This window comes from Chenopodium quinoa, unplaced genomic scaffold (genome assembly GCF_001683475.1).
Source record: "Chenopodium quinoa cultivar QQ74 unplaced genomic scaffold, ASM168347v1, whole genome shotgun sequence".
NCBI lineage: Eukaryota > Viridiplantae > Streptophyta > Magnoliopsida > Caryophyllales > Amaranthaceae > Chenopodium > Chenopodium quinoa.
The window spans coordinates 1,596-25,701 of record NW_018744735.1 but is presented as its reverse complement, the minus strand read 5'-3'; the positions used below and the strand labels follow the sequence as shown (position 1 = coordinate 25,701).

The 24,106-nt window shown below is 34.6% G+C and overlaps 2 protein-coding genes and 1 long non-coding RNA gene across 7 annotated transcripts; 1 reads left to right on the top strand and 2 right to left on the bottom strand.

Moving 5' to 3' along the window:
* Positions 1-511: 511 nt before the first annotated feature.
* On the top strand, positions 512-1,102 carry LOC110703566. The gene has a single exon (XM_021881346.1). The coding sequence runs from the start codon at positions 512-514 to the stop codon at positions 1,100-1,102; it is 591 nt and encodes a 196-aa protein (XP_021737038.1).
* Positions 1,103-4,108: 3,006 nt separating this feature from the next.
* LOC110703569 lies at positions 4,109-9,544 on the bottom strand. Of its 5 annotated transcripts, none has more exons than XR_002507698.1 (7): positions 8,989-9,544; positions 8,067-8,165; positions 7,212-7,755; positions 6,375-6,495; positions 5,704-5,773; positions 5,131-5,281; positions 4,109-4,752 (listed from the first exon to the last, which is right to left on the bottom strand). It is a non-coding gene; the product is annotated as an uncharacterized LOC110703569 (long non-coding RNA). The 5 variants fall into 5 exon arrangements; XR_002507699.1 differs by having other exon boundaries at positions 8,100-8,165; positions 8,989-9,541; XR_002507695.1 differs by having other exon boundaries at positions 7,725-7,755; positions 8,989-9,330.
* A 9,387-nt stretch (positions 9,545-18,931) lies between these two features.
* Positions 18,932-23,078, bottom strand: LOC110703568. Its single transcript, XM_021881349.1, has 7 exons — positions 22,973-23,078; positions 22,057-22,403; positions 21,678-21,980; positions 21,174-21,470; positions 20,983-21,089; positions 20,823-20,899; positions 18,932-19,371 (listed from the first exon to the last, which is right to left on the bottom strand). Exons 1-5 carry the CDS (start codon positions 22,979-22,981, stop codon positions 21,080-21,082), a joined length of 966 nt encoding a protein of 321 aa, XP_021737041.1. The 5' UTR covers positions 22,982-23,078; the 3' UTR covers positions 18,932-19,371; positions 20,823-20,899; positions 20,983-21,079.
* Between the last annotated feature and the right edge of the window lie 1,028 nt (positions 23,079-24,106).

Genomic DNA, 24,106 nt, shown 5'->3' with positions numbered 1-24,106 from the left:
CCAATGTATGTCAAAGATCTGTGGGAAAATCAGAGCTGGAATTGGACTACTCTCTCTGAGTTATTCTCTCAGCGGGAAATTGATGGAATTTGTAGTATTCCAGTACCTCTGTTTGATGAGGAAGATGTTTGGTCATGGCATCACTCGAAAGATGGGCGTTACAGCGTAAAGAGTGCTTACAACCTCTTGGTCGAAGAAGAGGTAAAGGATAAGGCAACCTCGTCAAATGGGCATGTAGTTTTTAATTGGAAGAGTATTTGGCATGCCCGTATTCCACCAAAGATCAAATTATTTGTGTGGAGAAGTGTGAGGGAGGGGCTGCCTGTTATGAGCCGGTTGATGGCTAGGGTATGAATGTAGATCAACGTTGCCCTATGTGTGGGGAGGGAGAGGAAACTACTGCTCATACGCTTCTCTTCTGCCTGCAGCATCCTCTATTTGGAGACATTCTGCCTTGCGGCTTGACACAAGGGCATTTGATGCTGATGGGTTTCGAGGTTGATGCAATCTGATGTATGGAAAGATCAAGGAGACGAATTGGTGGGATATTTGGTGCCTGGCGTGGGGAATCTGGTTGAAACGCAATGCATGGGTCTTTGATAAAAGAGAGAAGAGGGAGGCTGACATTCTTTACAAGACAATGTGCTTGGTGGGAGAGTTTGAAGAAGCTAATGCGAATGCTGATATGGGGATGCAAGTGCAGTATTTCAGCTCTAGATGGAAGCCTCCTGCTGCTGGTCTGTATAAGCTAAACACAGACGCAGCCTTCCAAGGTCAGTGGCTGGGAATTGGTGGGATATTGAGAAATGAGGAGGGGACTGCTGTGGTAGCCTTTTGTTCGAAAGAGAATGGGAAGGTAGATGTTGCTGTTGGTGAAGTGATTGGTATGAGATCCAGCCTAAAGATAGCCATGGAAGCGGGCTTTAGGAACTTTATCCTGGAAACTGATAACATTAAGTTGTTCCACCATCTGAAAAAGGGCTCCATATCTCCTTGCTCTTTTGGCAATTTGGTGAGGGATATTCTGATGCTTGCTAGAAGCTGTCAGAGTTGTGTTTTTTCTTTTGTTAGAAGGTCGGGTAATATGTTGCCCATAGCTTAGCAAAGTTGAGTTTTCAATTTTAGTGAATATCGTGTTTGGCTTGAAGAGTACCCAACTGAAATTCAGGGGGCTTTATGTCACGATATTGAAAACTTGGTGAAATAATAAATTGAGCTAAGATGCGTTTTTCGTCAAAAAAAAAGAGTAAATAAATTTATACTCCATATATACCCAAAAAATCAGAGCCTTCAAATATGGCAAGTTTCACAAACCAAAAAACGGCAAATTTCACAAATCGGCAAGTTTTTATTCAACGTTTAAAACCAAAAAAACGGCAAGTTTCACAAATTACTCAAATTTCAAAACCAAAATATGGCAAGTTTCACAAATTATCTACATCAAGATCAACAGGGTAAGTGGGTAACCAAAGCATAAAAGGCAAATATCAAGCTCAAACCAGAAAACCCCCGCATGTTCTTCAAAACCCAAAACAGAGGAAAAAAAAAACAACCTTATTTAAACAATATTAAGAATCAGAATAACAAACTACTCAACGTTTAAAACCAAAAATACGGCAAATTCACACATTACTCAAATTTCAAAACCAAAATATGACAAGTTTCACAAATTATCTACATCAAGATCAACAGGGTAAGTGGGTAACCAGAGCATAAAAGGCAAATATCAAGTTCAAACCAGAAAACCCCCGCATGTTCTTCATAAACCCAGAACAGAGGAAAAAAAAAAAAACCTTATTTAAACAATACGGAGTATAAAGCAACAGTAGATGAACGAAATTCCAGAGAAATACAAAATAAGATATTTTACCATGTAAAATCAACTTGATCAAACTCAAAAACCCTAGAATGAGAGAATATGAAGCAAATAAAAGCAACCCACAAATTAAAAAAAAAAAAAACACATATCATACAGACATACACCATACTAACAAAAACAAGCTCATTAAACTTAGAAACAACAAAAAAGAAAGAAATTACCTCACAAGAAAAATATGATGACCCAAATGAGGAGAGAGAAAAAGGTTTTGAAATTTGACTACTAAAAATGGCAAAGAAAAATAAAAGAAGAAGACAGAGTTTTCATGAAAATGGAGGTTTTTTTTTTTTTTTTTTGTGGAAATGGAGTTTTAACATGTAGAATTGGTAGGATTGTAGGAAGAACCGAAGAAGTAAAACCTATGAAATGATGGAGAGAGTTGGGCAGCAGAAATTACAACGCCAATAGCCCAATATTACCACCATTGTCAGTTCGTCCACTGCCCATGAACTCTAGTGACTAGTCGTTTCACATAATTATAATTGTACTGTGGAGGACTACGTAATACTCCGTAACATGTTTTTTTTTTCTCTTTCTTTTATATTTGTCTATGGAGTATGTGTATTTAAACATCAATTTATTTTTTGGTAAGTATACGTGTTTTAAAATTACATATACAATTGATAAAAGTTGACACGACATGAATTAAATAAGAAAAAAAAATGATTATTGTTAAGGGTTTTTAATACATGTAATTAAACGGGTCAACATGATATGACACATTTAATTAAAACAGATCAGTATTGATATTCTCTAACAATACGTTAACCCGACTCAACCCATCTAATATAAAAACCCTATAATTTATATAATTATTGATATATTATATAGAATAAGGCTAATATTTTTCATACAACACGATACGAACCGGACACGAAAAAGTGAGTTAGTGTTAAATGTATTCAACACTTTTAATCAATCAGATTAACACGTCCTCAACTTGTTTAATTTCCGACACAAACAGACACGACATGATTGCCAGCCCTAGCTACATATAGTGCTTGTTTGGTTGCGTTGGAAATTAAATAATCATGCTAATTTACATTTCTTAAGAAATAATTTCTTTCATATATTTTATTTTATAAGAATTTGATGGTAATTTATATTTCTTAAGAAATAATTTCTTTCATATATTTTATTTCATAAGAATTTGATAAACTGTTTGGTTGACATATGATAATTTGCATTTTTTGTAAATTGTGAATGACTTAGGGTAAGTTAGGTACAAAGTAATTACTATTAAAAAAGGGGGGTGGAGTAATTAACTTCCTATGATTGGTAGGACCTCAAAATTTCCAAAAAGTTACAATTAGCCTATTTGTACGGTATATTTCATGCTAAACAAGCAACAAGATATCTAAGCATTTTATAGGAATTTCTCTTGCCTATATTAAACAAGTACAACCAAACAGCTCATATCATTTTCATCATTTTCTTAAATTTGTTTCTTTTACAAAAAAAAAAAAAAAAAAAAAAAAAAATGCTTATTTCATTCCGCCAATGTTGGAATTGCATATGATCGTAAAGTCTTTATAAAGTTATTTGGTTATCGATGTGAGAAGTAATTTTTCATGAAAAATTCTATCTACCTAAGGGATTAGGTAATTGAATTCCTACCTTTTGTAATTTTTTTTCACTTATGTCATTTCCTCTTCGTTTTTTTTTCAATCAAACAACTCCCCCTAATTACAATTTTAAGGAATTTCTATTTCTCATTTTTTTTATCTACAAAACGAAAAACTAATACCCCATACTATGTACTCTGCGATTAAATTAAAAGGTTAATGTACAACAAATAAATGGAGAATCCATCCTTTCTCCTCTCTATTTGTGGGTTTAGCCTCTATATGCAGGGACCAATCTGGAGATTGGGTCTTAAAGATAGTCTCCCACATCTGTTGTTGTGTTAACCCACTACAAGTTGAAATTCTTGCAATTTTATCAGCTTTTTTCTTAATTAAACAAAAATGATGAACCCATGTCACAATTTAGTCAGATTGTCACAATTAGAGCAAGATCAACTCTAATTCTATCTAGAATTTGTAACCTCCCAAATTAGAAACTTTTGAATGCTTGTTATGTACTATGTATTAAACAGAAGTTCTACTTAATCTGATGCTGAAACTAGAAACAACATTGTTTTAACTGCTCTAATGGCATGTATATCTAATTTGCTGTATGTTTAATATAGTAATTTGAGAATCACCATCTAGTTCGACACTGGTCAAGTACCAAGCACTGACTTAGAGCATTTCATTAATTTAAGTCAAGTTCTGCGAAGGATAGAAGACCTTAGGGGAAAGAACCCATACAAACTTTCTCGGAGCACTTACTAGTGTCCCACCTAGCCACTAAATGGGCAACCGTATAATTAATTATATGCTCTTTTTACATGAGAAAATATACAAGTATTAAAAGACATAACTATTCTACGTACATCATCGTAAATAAGCCTTATAGGAGACCATCTAGCAGCAGACCCTCTAATGGTGTTGATTACCCTTCCCCTACTCCCTTTTGACTCCTGATCATACACTTTCGTAACCCAATCTCTTAGCCATTTGACACCCTAACAGCAGCCACCTCCGCCAATTCCACATTCCAGTCCATAGGAGTCTTCTTATCCGCAGCCCATAATATGCGGCCAAAGTGATCCCTCGCAACAGCACCTAGACCACCACTTGTGCCAGCACCAAAGTGAGCGTCAACATTTATTTTAATTATACCTTCAGGTGGCAGCTCCATGTAGCATCTTTTTCAAGTGGGTATTGAATACTCTAGTCTCATACAGCGAGTAATCACAAACAAGCTTCAAAAAACTAGCAGCAATAATACCCATATTCAGCGATATTCCTTCAAACAGGAGCTTATTTCTGCAAACCAAATAATAGACCAAGTTGTAGCCAAGATGGTACAGTAATAAAATAATCAAACACAAGATCAACAAATAAAGTTCGTTAAAAGACCAACTATCAATTAAACCGACTCAAAATAATAACAAACAACCAAACTATCTTCATTAAAATTGCTACTCCATAATTTCCAATTTTCACTCAGCAATACTCACAATTTCAGCACAAACCCACAAATTCTTTTTGTTTTTTTTTTTTTTAAGAAAAAAACCCCATAATAAACTTAATAAAGTACAGGAGAAAAATCACAATTAAAATAATAGTAAAATTAAATTGATTTTTAGATAACAAAAAGGCCACTTAAATTTGAGGGAAAGAAAAGGAGAAAACATGTCTCACAATTTAAGGTGTTGTATTTCTTGCTTTCATATTCACTGTCCTTGTTCCGTCTTTTTCTTAGACGTTGTTGCGGCTCCTCCTGATCGCGCCCACAGGTCAGCCACCGTTGCTTTGTCCTCTTTCCATTGTTGCGGTTGTCGATGATGTGTTGCTGTCGAGACATAAAATTAAAAGAATTTGAGGATGATTAGATTAAAGATTTTTCTACAACACTCAATACCCATGGTGTTATAACTTTCAATATTTTCTACAACACTCAAATGCCCATCAAGGGTTTATTTTCATAACCTTTTGTATCCTATGTTACTACCTTAAATTGCCAAGAAGTATAGTTTACCAGATCAAATCTTTTTTACCAAAGAGACATCATATCACAGTGTTGGTGGTCCAACAAGCAAAGATGAAATTCAAAATTCAAACCGATCATTTAAAAAACGTACCAAAATTCAGAAAACCAAAGTAAAATTACAGAAAGAAACTGTCAAAAGGCCGTATAAGATCGAAACAAAGGGAAAAAAAGTAAGGCAAATAAATAGGAAACAGTTAAATACGATTGATTGCAGAAGAACATACCTGATTTGGGTTTGATATCTTCAAAGGTAACACCAAATTGTACCCGATCAAGGTCTATACAGCTCAATTTCTGTATCAAATTCGAAAAAACAAGATCAACAAACACGCATACAAAGCAAAAACTCCAGTGAACCATAAAAATATTATAACAAATTGAATAAAAAAAAACCGCCTTTCTGTCGCAGCCAATGAAAGGGGTGGCCCAAACAACCGTCGTAGGGAGGCGTTCTCTAGGATGACTGGATGAGTGACTACCCTAAAACCTCCGAACTTTCTCTGAGGAGAGAGAGAGAGATTGAAGGAGAAAGGTAAGGGCTGACCAGCTGAGGAGTAAGAAAGAGTTCAAGGGTAATAAAGCTGAGAACATTTCATTTCTGTAATAGAAACCACAAACACTGTTCCTAAGCACAGTCCAGCAAGTTTTGCCTTTTATACTCTCTTCCTCACCCACCCCCTCCCCCTCCCCTCTGCTACCCCTTCCCCCTGCCACCCCCATTCCCCCCCCCCCCCCCATTCCCTTCCTCTCCCTACTTCCCTCCTTTTCCCTTGGATGTAAGATATTTACACTAATTAATAAATACAAGTAATATATAAGTGGTAGTACTTTATATATAAAGGTTCAATATAGAGATCTCAAAACAATTTCTGAATTTGCCTTAACCACAAAATACATTCATATTCTTGTCTCTGTGATTGTCCGCCGTGCCTTTAAGAATAGTCAGGCCTCAGGCCCAAGCTTTCTAATAGCTTCCGCTATCTCCAAATTCCAGAAAATGATTACAATCCTCACACCTGTAGATACAAATAAGAAAACTATAAGGCACAAGATGTTGCTTCAATTCTTTCTTTAACAATTTTTGAAATAATAAGATCAGCACAGTACAGCACAGTGTGATAGTCTCTCTCACTGCATTTCATTGACTGAAAAAAAAAAAATTTGCTAGTCTGGCTATAAAGTAAACATCATCTTGAGATGGAGGTTACCAAAAAAATGTTGATCACATTTTATATATACATCTTGAGTAGAAACTTCAAGGTGTATGAGGTTGGTGAGCAAGGGACATCGACAGCAATTACGAGTTGCTGGAATTGTTGCAGCTCCGCTACCATGTATACCCCAGAATCTCGGAATTTTTATTTTTTTCGATTGATTGAATTTCATTTTGAGGTCTGTATAAAGAGTATACCTAATTTGCTCAAAATTCCAAACAAACCTGATAAACCATCTAGGATATTGATCTTCAAATCTAAGTCCAATAAGAATCCTAATTAGATTCATGATTAAACACTATTTGAGGTATTATTATTCTATGATTAAAAAAACAAACATCTTAATTAATGAGTTTGAGCAAAGACCCAGGAAAGAAAAAGGCATAATTTTTCAGAAATGAGAATTTTTACATCTTATTTAAGCACAACAAAATTGAAAAGAGAGAAAATACATTACAAGTTAATGAGCTTAATCTATATTATAAGTGGAGAAAATATGTTATAGACCTGTTACCCACCTCCACCAAGCCACCATTGTGGGTGTACACAAGGAAGTAAAGTGGAAGAGGGGACAAGAATCAACCACAGCAGTTGGCAACTGCTACTCTTCAGCACATGAAGACAAGGGTCATTAAGGAAACACTTAAGAAAGTGGCAACATGGGTGTGATTTATGAATTGCTAATGTGCTGAAGAAGACAAACACCAATCAATGTTAGGTTAACCTTTTGTAATTGGTAGCTTGAGTATATAAGTAGTAGTAAGAAGCCAGTAGAAATTATGTGAATTGTGAGGAAAATTGTTGAGAGAATGGTAACCTCAAGTTACTAAGAGAGTAATACCCTAATGTTATCAAAGAGAGTGATGACCTAGAGCTATTAACCTATCTCTTTGTAACGTTATTAGCCATTATTAATCAAATTTTAAGCTTTCATCTTTATTTATTAGCCTTGTTAAATCAGAAATACAAGCCTGATGATTTAGTCTATAACAAAATCAAGAGAATTGGGATCGAATTGGATCAGAAAGAACCTTAGCTTGTCAGTCATACTTTCACCACTTCCTGCAATCAAATCAAACAAAGAGCTTAATTCAATTCAATTAGAAAAGCTAGTGTTAGAAAAAAAAAAAAAAAAAAGCAGAGAGAAATTACGGCCAATAAACATAAAATTAAGATAAGCATAATTTTTTAACAATCCAAAGCTTTTTAATATGTTAGCTACACAATTTATCACGCTCGATTTTTCGAGTTTTTTTTTTCCTTTTCTTTTTTTTGAGATGAAACACTCGACTTCAAAAACCATTTCTCCTGGTCACTGCAACCAGTGTTAGGGGAAGAGAGACACAAAGAGGGAAGAAGAAAAGGTAACTAACAAAAGTACAACCATGGTACTTCAAACATGTCACCTTTGGTGTGCTCTTGGAGACAACTTGAAACAGACAAGAGAGCTTTCTTTACAGCTTGAAAATTTCCTGCCATATAAATTTCAGGAAAAGAGTTAATAATGTAGAAAAGGCATTTAAAACAGAGCTATGAAAAATCATGGACTGGTGACATTTTAGGCTTATATATGTCTTGTGTCATCCAATGCACAGCACTTCTTGATCTTAAACACTATTCCTATAAAGCAGCAAAAAAAAGACATCAAGGAAATCTACTTTGACATTGATCAAAATAGATCATAGTCTCCTCTTCATACTAAGACCCAAATAACTATACTCAGATGGACAGCATATATACATTAGTGTGGAAATATGTAGTACATTCTAGGCATATTACAAAATTCTTAAAAATGCAGAGTAAAGACACGAGATACAATCAATATAACTGGTAATGAAGTGGATTTCTCTAAGTCAGTTTAAGCAATACCATACCACCGACTTCTAGAATCAGCTTTCAGTTTCTGTACCTCTTATCTAACTGGGGCACAACGAAACAAACAATCCAAAATTGAACCAAAATTTATATCAACAAACTTAAAGATCTATCCATGAATTTATTCCACAAATTCAATTCGATTTCAATTTCATGACATTGCAAAACCTAGACTAGTAACCCCAATATCTTTATACCATATACTAATTCAAACATTAATACAAATGTCAATAACAATGGATGATTGATTAATTGAACATAATTCACAAGAAGTAGAATTATTGAACAATGCGACCTCCAATTCACCAATATATAACACAAAACTTAGCAGAATTAGAAATTGTAAAATATCAAATTTAACACTAATTCAACATAATATTACAGCAAGAAATCAATAATGATTGACAAAATAGTACTCACCTCATAAGCAGCGAGAATTTGGATGAAACGTTTCGAATCAGCAGTATCAGTATCCGCAGAAGAAACGAGGTCAGGGTGCGTTTCTTTAGCAAGCTTTCTAAAAGATGCCTTAATCTCCTCATAAGAAAAGTGCTTGACCAAGCCCGTAAAAAATGCACGCCCAAACCCAATTAGTCACTTATAATAATATGAACATTTAATAATAAACAAACTACAAACAAGTTAAAAAATACAAAATATGAATACAGTAGGAATTACTACTATCAATACATCACTTTTTAGGAATTACCGCCCCCAATGATTTTTTTTTAAAATTTACCACCCACCTTCAAATCTTCAAAATATCAATTGTTAAAACACGATCGGATTAGGCAAGTGTAACACTTTTTAAAACACGGAGGGAGTACCACCTTCACGTCATGTGGGGCCCATCAACGCGTTTTCTTTTCTATTTCCCTCTCGATTCTCCGATTTACACTCTCTGTTCATCACTCTTCCTAATATTCTCTATGAATTTGTGCGAAAAATCCAATTATTGCATTCAAGTATGTGTAATTGCTTTAAAAAAAAAGTATGTGTAATTAGGATTTTAAAATCCCAAATTGATTGCAAAAACCCTTATTACACATTAATTGGAAGTTTTACCTAAACTAAGAGAGAATTTTATGAAGAATGAAGAACAGAGAGGGAGAATCGAGGGAAGGGGAGGAAAAAAGAGGGAAATAGAACAGAAAAATTCGTTGGTGACCCCACATGACGTCGTCAATGAAGGTTTGGGCAAAGTAGTGGTGGTAAATTTGATGTTTTGAGATTTTGTAGGTGATAAATTTTTTTAAAAAAATAAATCATTCGAGGTGGTAATTCTAAAATGTGATGTATTGATGGTGCTATTTTTCAAATTTTCCTTTAGTATTAAAATATGTTTATTAATCCCTCCGTTTCGATTTAGTTGCAACATTAGAATGTTCACCAAATTTTAAAAAATGTATAAGGTGGGGCCCAAAAGAGAATTTTTATAAAATAAGTATGGGAATTTATCAATGATAACTTGTGATTTTGACTTATATCTTTGCCACACATCATTAAACTTTTATTATCAATGATACACCCGAATATAATCCTAAATAACTACCGTAAGCATAGAGATAATCATGGCTTTGAAATATAATGGCTTACCGTAAACATCATATTAACCTGACGTTAGTATTCTTAGTAATACACGCTTTAATTAATTGGAAAACAATGAAAACACCTACTGCCCCTCCTATTTACTCTCCATGCAACTTTCCCTCCCACATTTCCTTCCTTTATTTAATAGTGTGTAGCAAAGATGAAAGCATACCAGCAAGGAAATAAGACTTATTTTTAAGCATACCAGCCAGGCTACTACAATTCCAAATATACAACATAGACTAATAACACGAGAGTAGCAATTTAATAAAAGTCTACATGTCGGATCCAAGGTGAATACATTAAGTACTAATAACATGCCTTAATAAAATCATGATTGCAATTGCTGCTACGATCGCTATTGCAGCTAAAATAAACACATATGACTTTCAACATCAACGCAGCTCTTCACAATTCCAACTTAGACATGAAGCTCGTTCATTGGCCCTCAAGTTGCAACAAACCTATCTGCAGGTAGGCACGCAAAACAACAAATGAGAAGTTCAGAACTTACATAACTTTTTATGCTAAAGGCATAATAGACTTTCCATATCACAAGGTGATAGCTGTAGAAGTCAACTATACTATGAGAATTCTGGTGCATTTTCTTATACAGGAACCTTACAATGAATAAATGAAGAGCAGTACTAGTATTCCGGAAGATGCTTCACTTAAGGCATTCCTAGATTGAGGGCTTCTTCACTTATTGGAGGCATGACTTTTAAGCTATCAATCAATGGTTTGGCTGCTAGAACTCATACTAAAGCCGTACTACTTCACAACAACTGTTCACAACCTTTTGCTTAGGAGTTGAACACCCATCAGTACTAGCACAGGTTGTGTTCAAATACAACCAGCTAGTATAAGCTTGTTTACACACAGAAAAAAAGGAAGATAGTTCTACCACCCAACCCAACTAGGAAAACAACCCACAATCATGTATGACTGATATAGACTGAAATCTTCACAGTGATAGGCAATAATGTTTTTATGGAACTTCTAAATTGTAGAGAAATTCAAAATTAAGATGTCATGCCAATACCAGACAACAATTTAACCTTCTTTCTTATCAATTCTTAAGATTACACATCCATCACAACTCATACGCTTAATTCTACATTTTGTAATGATTGCTTAATTCTGCATTATATTAATGAGCATACATAAGGAAAAAAAAAATTGAAAGGAGACATAGGAAACGGAAGAAATGGAATATGGTTCAGGTTCATTATCCATAATGGACTCAAAACCTACCCTCAACTCCAAGACCCTAATAAACATGGTAAGAGTGATAACATTTTACGCAGAAACTGGTATTAAAATAGCCCAACAGGTACAATATGAAGTTCACCCCAAATACGAGAGAGCAGGGGACAGGGAAGAGGGTAGATACCTTGAAGGAAAGCTTAAAAGACAGAGTTAGACTAAATGAAGGCCTGACTCAGGACATAGATCAACTATTGAACAGTAATGAAAAACACGAGTAAAAATCAACAACTACTCATCTCATGAGTCGGAGAGACAAATGTGCAGCATTACAGGCAAAATTCATTCACCTCTACTTTTCAACCAATTTCATGTTCAAGAGAAGCTTAAACGATAGAAAGTAGGCTTGATTGATTCATGACATGTTTGAACTACTGAACAAGCAATGAAAATGTTGAGGAGCATTTAGGCTCCATTTGTTTTGACAGAAAACATTTTCTAAAGGTGGAAAACAATTTTCACAAAGGTGGAAACTAATTTTCTCTAAAGTGAAAAATATTTACAGTATGCCACACTTTTCTTCCCACTCTTTACATTCTTCTTCTATCCTCTTATCCATTCTCCCTTTCACTCTCACTTTCCCTTCCTTATCTTTTACTTTTTTAATTCTTTAAAATATTATTATTTTCCATGAAAAAATCATTTTCCCAAAAAATTTGTTTTCCTTAAAAACAAACAGAGCCTTAGAGGTGGGAAACAAATAAGCAATTTTTAAAGTATAACAATAATTTGCAAGAAGGTTAACATATATAGAATTATTGTCAATAGTCAAGGGTCTTTATAATGATCAGAACATATTACAATTGAATATAATGATCATAGAAATATAAAGTAATATTTAAGAATATAATGATCAAGAACATATTACAATTGAATAACCTTAACAAAAGCTTAGCTAGCTAACATACCTAGACAGGGAGGTAGAGAAAAGTACTGCAGCGAGAGGGGAGATTATAATGTTGGGAAGAAAAGCGGAGTGACAAGAATCTCCTTAGAGTTGGCATTCAAGTTGACGAGTTGGACTTTGAATTGGACAATATGATCAAAGCGGGGTTCTCGTCCCAAGGAATAGCGGAAAAGATCAAGCACAGCACGCCATTGCCCCGATGTAATAAGGTATCATATCTGGTATAAATAAGATAAGATCGATAGTCGGCTTTAGCCTCAGCCTCAGGGGACAGTCTTACGTTCAACCATTCTTTAGAGACTGTATCATAAGCCCTAAAGAATGCCTTCATTCTAGGATTATGAATATAGATAACCCCATCGTCTGCGATAGTCACGGCCTCTCCCCACCTTTGCCATCCACCTTTAAGGTCCTCAACCAGACACCGCCATTGATCCTCACATGGATAATAGGCATACATCGTTGAGATATACTGGAAGTACACTATGATTCTGTTTCTTTTTGTGATCCGCCATAACCGGAAGAATTAGTGCGGTAATCAAACAACTGATCCCCATCACCACACGGTGGCGGTGGGAACGGAGGCGACTTTAAGCGACGCCAATATTATGTTGAGGATCGAAAACCTCGCCAATAAAACCAGATTCGGAGTTGTCAAAAACATATATCTTCCCACCAAATTCGACGATACCTTCTGGCCACGCCTGATTGGCCCTTACGGCTGGTGACTGATCGAGCCCAGCGGTGGCTAGTCTCCAACCATCTTTAGGTTTGGTAAGATCTAGCATATGACATGAGAATAAGCCTTTCTGTTTCCTCTTACCTTTCTTGGGTTTTGATTTTGCGGAATCATCACCGTCACCGGAGGAGAACGATTTGCCGCCCCAAAAACATAAAGTGTAGATCCCACAACACCCACGGGAGGCTCACAACCATTACCAACCACGATACGAGGAAGTGATGAGACTTCCGCAGTGTTCAGATCCAAAACATAGTAAACAATTTCACAACAATCACGAGGTGCTATAAGTAAAGGGTTCCTGGGTTCAATCACCACGCCCCCTACTATCATCTTATTCTTCAATTCCCCTCTCTTTTCCACCACCATTTTTTCCGGCATCGCTTCCTCTCTTCAATTCAATTGATACCTAACACTCTAACACCCCCAATTTGCCACACTTGCGGTTGCGGCCCTAGATGCCTTTATTTATATGCCTTTATTTATACGAAGCCTAAGCAATCTAGGGTGGGCTTCTCTTGGGCGGGTAATTGTGGGTTACCTTCTTATCAACAATGATTGGGCTCATGACCCGTATTTTATAAGAGCACTTGTAGACTTTCTTTCTATTCGAAACAAATTCTAAACACGGCTTTATTTTCTGGGATGTCAGTGTGGCAGGTCAAGTAAAAGACCCGCTCTAACGGGTAGGGATGGGTCTCTGTTTAGTGGGTGGGGGAGCGGGGATCAATAGTTATTACGTGCAATATGGTGCAACTATTTTTAAATGCACCACATCTATAATTTGAACATTTAATAAATAAATAAATAAATAAAACTGAACATTTAGTACCTTCTACAATGGCAAATGTGGCAATAAGACTCCCTAACCTTCTCCAAAAACGTCATTCTTCATTTCTCCATGAATGATGCTCTTGGTAAGTTTCCTAGTTGTGCATGTCAATTGTACCTTCTTGTGTTTAATGCTCACATGTATCATTTTAAGGGAAAATTTAGTATATGAGTAAAAATTAAGCAATTTTCAAACTGCATATAAATTAGGGCATTCTTATTACTAGTTCTTTAGATTTAATTATGTAAAATAATCATGCTTGTGCAAACCATGAGGGAAAAGATTGAGTTTATGCATCATTTAGAACAAATAATAGATAATAAAAGCATCTATCTTCAATAGTATACACATGTATAAAATTTATCTACTTTAGATGTATATTATATAATCCTATTTATTGATTAATTGTAAAAAAAAAATAGAATTACAGGTAAGATAATAGATGATGTATGGAGTAATTTTAATTGTAAAACATACATATTTTTATTGTATTTATTTATTTGTTTATAGATTAAAAAGATTAAAATTTAATATACATAATGTGCCATGTCATCATTTTCGGTGATAATTTGGCCGGAAAATTGAATTTGTACTTAATTTCACGTATTTAAAAACTAATGGGGTTAAAAATTTAAAATGTCACATTGTAAAGTTAAGGGGGTTAATTACACTATGAATCTAAGTTAGGGGGTCATATTGCCACATTTGCCAATCTGCAATAATTATGGTAGTGGGGATAAAGAAGAGAGAGAAACATAATAATACAAAATTGCCCATGTGATAAACATAAACTAAAGAATAAGTGTGAAAAAATATGGGTGTGTTAGTTATTTGTACTATGAACACAAAAAAATTTGTCGAAAAATGAAAATGGTACAATATTTGTGAAACTTCTCGAAAAGGCAAGTGGTCTAATATTAAAAAGAAAAAAAAAAAAAAAAAAACAAAGGCAGGATTTCCAATGGTCTTTTGTTTGTTTTATCTAGTTTTGTTCTTGTTCTGTTTTTTTATTTGGGAATGGGTTTAGGGGAAGACTCAAGTGTGGAATCTATTGTTTTGCATCATTTAGGGGAGGATGACTGTGATGTTGAGGAAATGTTTGAGAAAACCAGTAGTCCAATGGATCGGAGGCTATGGAATATGCAGTATCCCTCAAGGAAGCTGGTAACTCTCTGTTAAAAGAAACCATTTTAGCAATGCTTTGGCCAAGGCCATCAAATGTTTCTGTGTCACTTTATGCTCTATGACTGATGATGTTCATATGAGATATGAGGGATATGGTAATCGAGTTCAAGGCACTGACAATTTCCATTTAACTCAACATTGCAGCTTGTGTGCCATCAAGCTTAATGATTTTTAGACAGTACCATGATTTCATGATCTCTGGTTTTAGTAGTTGATGGGGGAAGGCGCAAATGGAGTTGGGGGCTTTAAAGAAGGCCTATGAAGATCTCAAGAAAGAAGGGAGATAGAGCCAATCAATACTGAATTACTGATTGGAATTTTTTCAATCAAGAGATCTGAGTTTGAATTGAGCTATATCACTTTCCATTATAAGGTTGTCTTAATCTCATCCAAGTATCCATGGTACAACCAATGCTATTTTTCTCAGATGCTTATTTAAAGATCTGTCTAATGAGCAAATTAACATAGAACTGCCTCGTCCTGTGACCTGTGGGCGTTATGTTCTTAATGCCCCTTTGGAATTATAAGGGTGTAATTTAGAGTAATATGGGAAACTTATAATTTCATCTTACTTAAAATTGAAAAATGTTTGATTATGTTTGGACTTAGTTAAATGAAGATGCTCCCTATATTTTATTGGGAGGGAAGGACGGATTTGTATATAAATGATGCTGGGCTCGTTTTGGGAGCTGGGGTTTAGGGATTGGAAGGGGAAGGGGATTGGTGGCTGGGGAAGGAGGAGAGAGAGGGGTAGGGGTGAAGTGGGGCCCACAAACGGCAAAACTAACAGCTTCCGTCAACTGGTAGCGAATTTTAAAATATGTGATTTTTAGTGGTAGTAAAATAAAAAAAAAATATGAGCGGTAGCAAAAATGAATACCGAGTGTTTTTGTGGTACCAAAAGTCAAAATTTCCTTATAATAACAATAGGAGAGAGAATTAATAACATATTTGTACAAGTGGGTTGTGGGGTACTGGGGTTAATGGGAGAGATATAATAAAATTGTAGTAGGCTTAACTCCTTGCTAGATAGGAAGTGTTGCCATTATTACTAAACGGAGGATGTATATTATTAAAATAATATAATATGAATTTTCCTGAATTTATTTTGGCATTAAATAAAGTTTTTCTACATGCACTGCGTTTTCTTAAAATTGTGTAATTTTAAGGCTTATTAATTTTACTTTTTTTGGCTAGGGAATATTAAAATCTATATTTTTTATACTACTGCAATTTTACAGGAAGCATTTCCTTCTGGTGCCTTATGGTCTATTAAACAAGCATTTTGAGAAATTGACACAGTGTGATATGCATCTTAATTTTCTGAGCCGGTAACCCAGAAATTAATAAGTCTAGATCCTCCAAACTTCGATTTGCAGCCTTCTGTTTTTGACGACTCAAATGAATCTAAAAGTCATAGCTTGGATCAAATATAAACTAGCAGAGGACCTAGCATCTCAATCTTTGAAGATGTCGGAATACCTTTATCCTAATAATCATCTCTCTCAGTCAAACAAGTTATGGAACATCTGAGACTCTGTCTTGTGAAGCTACTTCTCCAAGCTCAGGTATCCTTTTTATCACCATGTCTGCTATGATTTAGACACCATTGATGTTGTTGTGTTTGTCCTAGACTTCTGTATTTGGAGATGGTGTCTGAAATTTGGCATGGATTCCTCAACAATTTTCTTGTTAGAATTTCTGTTTTCTTTCTTTGTACATCCTTATGTTGAATTTATTGTAGGATCTGTCAATATATCATACCAGAAGAGATTTTATATATTTTTATATTTTTTCCGGGGGGGGGGGAGGATTGGAGGATGCCGAGACTTAGTATGTCTATTACGATTACTTTCATATAAGTTTACTAGCAATAATATCAAATATGATTTGGCCTGAACCGACCTGAAGCATACCCTATCATGACCTGAATTTTGTACCAACCAAAAAAACCTCTTTGCCACCTCTAAAGCAATTTGTGGTCATGCTTCTTGTTTTATAAATGTTCATTACCATAAAAATCCTATGCTTTAATGGGGTAGGGGTGTAGGGCCGTAGGGGGTGACTGCCGACACTTAATATGTCTAATACGTTTTATTTAACATAGTAAGATTGTTGGCAATAGAATTAAATATGATTTGGCCCAAACTGACCTGATTCAGTTGAACATACCCAAACATGACTTGACATGGCCTGAATTGTACCACGTCTGAACAACCCATTTCCCACCTCTAGATGTATATCTGGTGAGCAATATATGGCCATGCTTCCTCTTTAAATGTTCATTATCTTAAGAATCCTTTGTTTTAAATTTTGGAAGGGCAGAACTATTTTATGTCTCAGTCTATCTCAGCCTCAGCATTCACTTGCTAGCTACCTAGGTGCCCGTGGTGTTGAGATATAATTCATCATGTTTATGATATCAATGGTCATCAATAATCTTGGACATTGGCTTTTAATTTACATTTGTTAAATTTCCTTCTGATCACCAAGTATTCATTTAGTGATGGATGTGTGCGTAATGAAAGTTAGTTCGAGTAGCCAATCAGGAAAACCAAAGGAATTAAAAAGCGTTGAACAGTGAATTATGCATGAGTGACCCTGTGAATCATATTGGAAATTGCCTTACGAAACAGAGGAGTTCTGAGGTTTCTAAATTCACATAAGAAGGATCCAAGTCCCAAAATAAAACGATCGAGGAATTTACCCAGCACCCGACCATGTTCTGATGAAAATTCCTCATGTTAGAGACTCAAAGGTCAACTCTTGGTACTCCCTCATTCAGAAAGATGGTGCTTCTGTTCAGAGTTCTGATGTGACTGAAGAAAGTGTGGATGGAAAAGCCAATAACCATGAACCTTAGTTATTGGATCAGAATACAACTAATGAGGGTGACAACTACAGCTGGGGGAGATGGCGGCAATCAGACACCAAGCATGCCAATAATTGATCTTTTGGGGATATGCTCCTCCATCTTCCGCGGTTTGCTTCACTATCAAAGTTCTTGTTTGACATTTGTAAAGATGGGGATAATCAAAGGCGCGATAGAAAAATGAGAAGTTTACTCTTATACTATCATTGTTTACGGGTATTGCAGATTTTCTCAAGGGGTTTGATATATGAAGTGATTGACTGTGATGACTTTTGGAGACTGAATTCCAAACTGCACCTTGTAAATTGGTAGGATTCAAAATTTTGGGTTGATGATGAATCCCATTATATAATTATATAAAGACGAACCACAGATGGGATAAGCTATAGTTTTTTTTTTTTAAGTATCTTGTCTGCAAATATTAATGTAGTTTATCTTAGAACTTTTATTCTTTGAATCCCAACTGTGACCATTAAAAGTTCTGAAATATCATGCTAGTTTTCTCTCTTGATTGTGTCATTTTCATTCCTTAATTTATAAGAAAAAAACATTAGGAAGTCCATGTGAGAGAAACAGGAATTTGTGTCCAAAATATCTGCCAAACGCAGCGAGCATTACGCATAAAGTCCTCGAAAATTTATTCTTTTTCGTCTAAAGTCTGAAAACTTGGTTTTATTGGGCTACCATACCAACGAGGAAGTCTAAAGGCCTCACAATGCTGCACAAGCAAGTGCATCACAATGACATCTTCGTAGGGTGTAGGTATTAGTACGGCCCTACACTAGGGTGTAGGTATTAATAATTAGGACAGGTCAGTGCAAAAGTAAAGTAGGCCATTAATAGGGCGAGAATGCTTTTATTCTCTGCTTCTTATCAAGATTGTTTAGGATAGTATATGAACATTGTTGACGTTATTTTACAAAAGTCAAAGGTATATGTGCATCATTGAAGCATAAAATGAACATACAGGGAACCTCTTTTAATTTCATATACTAGAAGTAGAAAAAGTAGATTGTTGCTAGCATTATTATTGTCAAATTGAGTGCATAAGTAGGAAGCTCAATGAGTCAAGCTTTAGCATAAAATTAACAGATATGTTTAGAAGCATAAATTTTAAGGTCTCAACTTGCTGCACATTGATCCGGGGATAGAAAATTCAGGTACAATTTTACAGACATATTTCTTTTGAGAATAAAAACCCCATGCGTAAACAACAGTAGTTCCATGTTTAACTTCTCCAGAAGTAGCTTAGCTCACATAAGAAAAAGTCAGCTCTATACTTAAATCTCAAGCAACACAATGATCTGTCTGAACCAAAAAATAAATCAGGCTTGCTACTAGTGTTGCAGACATCAGAGGGTATGCATCTAGTGGATCAATTCATTTATCGACCCCCTTCACCTACCTGCAAACTGCGTAATTGTATACATGATAAGAAAATAATCAGATAATAACGGAAATATATCTATAACAAACTTATGTATAACAAAAATATATCTTTACATTGTAAGACAGCAAGCAAGAACGACATCTGATATTAAATTGGTAGTTCATTGTATTTAGGTGATATTAACTACTTGTATGTTTGATTGCTAAAGTCTATCCTTGATACAGAGAGTAATTATATAGCATATCTTAAAATCTATCAAGTTAATCATGTTTACAAAATATGAATAGCTGCTAACAAGATTCGATGAGGGAGTTGTGTTATATTATCTAGAAGGCTTAGCTGAAGCTGAGGATACACACATAGGTTCATACATTTCTCTGCCTCACATTGACCCCCAATGCCCACTACATTCTACAATTTTGACAGATTTTTTTGCCAACAGAACATCAGTGAAGCAATAGCCATAATACTCCAACTACAATTAGACAAAATACATCAATAACATCAACCTGCATTGACTTTTCTGCAAAGACTAATCTACACCCAGAGAGTTGGAACACAAACTCAGACATGAATCTTAGTACTCATAAACAATAGTAAAATACAATACAATAAGACATAACACATCAATTGGGAACTTTTCTGCAAAAACTAATCTACACGCAGAGAGTTGAATGCAGACTCATAGACATAAATCCAGTACTCCGTATGCATAATTTTATTTTAAACCTGTACATAACAAAATAATTTGATGGACGTTTCATAGAGATGAGAACATGGAGTGAAAATTCAGAATAAGATTATGAGATTTTTCAAGAAATGACGCAACTACAAAAGAAAAAAATATCAACTGAAACAGGAAACAAGAAAAGGAATAAGTAACAAGTGATGTACCGATAGTTGTCCAACCTTTTAGTTTCAGCAATGACAATGAATGTAATTATTATACGAGACTTCCAAAAGGAATTAGAAAGAAAATATTAAATGTTATAAGAATCATACAACATAATGTATGTGTAAAGACATTTAGTTTAATCTATGTGTCAATTAACAGTTATTTACAATGCCTTTTCACAGTAGTTTGTTGCATATTCCGCAAAAGTACGCCTAGTCCAAAAGTTCAATTACCCATCACCACCAATAAACCAAAGAAATAATGCCAAATTACGCACTTCTAGTCCACTACAACTCATGTAACAAGGAGTATCAAAAATTCCAAACATACAAATTAACTCATAAATGACATGCTTAATACCCAATACCAAAACACACTCTACACCCATCACATACACAATACCACTCAACAACCATCACGTGTGCAACACCTATCACATACTCACATCGTCAAGACACACAAGCAATAATACGAACCCTTTGCCCACACACCTCAAACACTATTCACACACAATGTAACCTAAAACAACCCGAAAACACCACACCAAAATAGCCCCCAAATCGATATCAAATGCTTACCAGGAACAGGAAATCAATATTGAGATCCACAACTTGAAAATCTTTTAAGAACATCTGAAAATGACTCTGTATATCCCCTGTTAAATTAAAAAGTGTTAAAAAAAATTTTAAACAACATAAAAAGATGTACATTAGAAATAACAAAATATTAAATTCTTACCAACTAGAATTTTTTGCATAATCACACAGGGCGTCATAAAGTGTTGTATATATTGAAGGAAACACTTTTGTAATTAGACTTTCTCTTTCCTCAAGAGTCAAACCACCCTATAAAAGATAAAGATAAAAAAATTAGCAGCATGCAATAATTAATTAATATTTTCGTAAATAAAATAGAAAGAAAGTCATTACCTTTTTCCCGCGTATAGTATCATATTGATAGTCATTAGCATGGGAAAACACTGCATGAATAAAATTAATGACACGAAATGGTTTAACATAAAAGTTGCTGACAATAACAAGTCATTTGAGACTTCAATCCTCCAATTTTGAGTCCTAAAATTCGGAGTCATTTCATTATTGAAAGCCTTCTCATTGATTAACCTTTCTTTAATAGCCACTTCAAGAGACTGGATGAATGAAACCCGATGATTTATCGACCAGATAAACGGGTGATCAATCAACAACATTGGATGAATGTTATCACATCTGTTAGAAATAAAACATAAAATTTTTAATCATACAAGTATACCTATTTATTAAAAAAAAAAAAAACTTTATAAGTAATGTACAGTTGCAGATAACAAGCTTTTTAATAGTTACATAAACAAAATATACAAAGTATAATATTAGCATAAACTGAACTTATAATGAATAAAAAGAATATAAAAACAGATTTAAGGGAAATTTACTTACATTTTCCTGACTCTTAAGCTGTTTAAAAAATGACCTAATTCTAAAGGCAGTTCATAAGATAGCTCAAATTCTTTACGCCAAGTTTCCAAATCTGGTCTTGATCTTGGTCTTATCAAAGTAATGACTCCTTCAATAATGGACAACAAATCAGACACTTCTTTTTGCGCTTGACTGAATGTAAATTTTTCTTGAGAAATATGCAATATTTTGGCTTCTCCCTCCTCAGTAACGTAGAGTGATTTTTCCAGATCACTACAGACTTTTTGATCTGAATATATGACAAGCATGCCACATATTACGCCTCTACAATACAATAATATATTATTAAATTTCATTCATAAAATAAAAATATAATAAATTAACAAAGTAAATTTTTTACCGAAATATTGATAGAAAGTCGTCTTTGATATATTCCCACCATTTTTTACAAGTTTGAGCCATTGCTTCCGATTTGAAATCTTCAAGCTTCAATTCAAAGAACACTTTTACTGGACGGACCGGCTCAACAATTGCTACCCTACTGGAAAGGGAGTGGAAATACATTGAAAATTCAATTTTCAATAGGCATGAGTTTTTCTTAAGCCTAATTGAGACATCTGAAGTAGAATTCTCGCCAATTTTGATATACGACTTGGGAAAAGAACTCCCGCCTATCTTCATTACACCAAGATATGAAAATTCATCAAGCTGGGTCATTTCAAAGTATATCACACCATCCTCTGTAAACTGTAAATATATATTTATCAATACAGAATAGAGAAAAATGTTTAACAAATAAAACGATACATATTGTTCTAGACAACTCTTGATCCTTGTGCAATAACACTGAATCTAGACAACATATGTTCTTTAACTGCTCTTGCAATCATTATTGTTTTACTGTTCTATAGAAAATGGCTTAAAATCTCTACTAACTTTGCTTATGTTGAAGATTGTAACAGATAGCTTATTTCAAATTGATATATTAAAGATGTCTCGCTGGTTTAGTATACTATATTTGGCAGCAAAGAAACAAAGCTATGTAGACTTTTCATCATGATGATCATACACATGTAACTAGTCCTCCGAAACAAAATATGCATTATAGAATTTACAGATTTCTTCCAGGAACTAGTAGTGATGAGCTAATGATGTTAAATGGTTGAGAACTGTATTTAAACATGTAGTCTTTTAACTCTTAGTGTTTGTTACGCTTAGGTCTTGAATGTAATGGCTAATCAGTGACCTAATAATATTTTTTGTTCTTTCCAAATAAAAAAAATCATAAAATTAACGAAAAGTTGAGAAGAGATTACCTTCATCATTTTTTGGGAAGAGGCATCCACACCCAAAGATGAGGGATCCAAGGTCAAAGAAGGGATCGCCAAAGTCGAAGCGGACGCAACCAAGGTCGAAGTGGATGCAGCCTTGTCGGAGTGGATGCACCTTGGTGTGGATGCAGCCTTGAGTGGAAGAGCAGCCTTGGTGGAAGAGGAGGCAGGAGCCTTGGTGGAAGAGGAGGCAGCACGCTCATCATCCAAAAATTTACTAGCTCTTTCCACTGCAATTCTATCCAAATCTGGTTGAACTTTCGGTTGTAGTCTTTTTATCCATTTGAGACAGTTTTTGAATGCTTCATCATCTACACAGACTGCACCCTTCTGATCATGCACATATTTATAAAGGAGATATGCTTCCAAAATATTATTTTGCTTTCTGTTAGCATAACTGCAAGGCATTTTAAAAAATTTAATTAATGTCAACGTGATTAAAGATGACTAACTATTGTCTACTGTATTGTCTGTATAGAATCAATTCAAATAAATATCTTGTAACAGTTACATCATCCTGATAATTATAAAAATCCTTAGAAAGGAAGATAATAGACTTACGCAAACATAAACCATTCACCAAGTGCCAAAGTCGTTTTATGTCCAAATTCTTCGAGTCGTTTTTGCAAAGCCAATACCTCTGATCATACAAAATTAAATGAAAACATTAAGATAAATGAAGTACAAAATAATACAAATTTACAATACAAATAACACAAATATGCTTTCCAAATTTCTGGATAAGTCTTGATTTAAACAGTTTAACCTAGTCAATATTTGTTAGCTTTCTTTATCTCTCAAGTTGTATATTTCAAGATTAATATTCGCTTGCATTTCTCTATTGTTTCCTTAGGAAACTGAAAATGTTGTATTTATCTTTTCCAAGCTTTCTTTCCCTAAGCCTTAAAGCCACTCACTTGTAAAAAGAAAATAATCAAAAGCTTTCCAAATCTTACCGATCCTAGTAGAAAATAAGAATTAAAGCAAACAATAGACCATACTACATCAAACCATTTCATTGGAGGAAAATAAACTTACCTTCAAACCGTTTCAAACCTACAAGTGCATGCACTTTCATAGAATAGACTTTTAAATTTTTCAACCACTCATCATCAAGAG

Excerpts from the sequence above, each read along its gene's own strand:
- LOC110703566 (XM_021881346.1), top strand. The coding sequence starts at position 512 with ATGTATGGAAAGATCAAGGAGACGAATTGGTGGGATATTTGGTGCCTG.
- LOC110703568 (XM_021881349.1), bottom strand. Across the intron at positions 21,981-22,056 it reads GACTTTCTATCAATATTTCG|AGGCGTAATATGTGGCATGC; the intron begins GTAAAAAATTTA and ends ATTGTATTGTAG. Across the intron at positions 21,471-21,677 it reads AGCTTAAGAGTCAGGAAAAT|ATGTGATAACATTCATCCAA; the intron begins GTAAGTAAATTT and ends TATTTCTAACAG.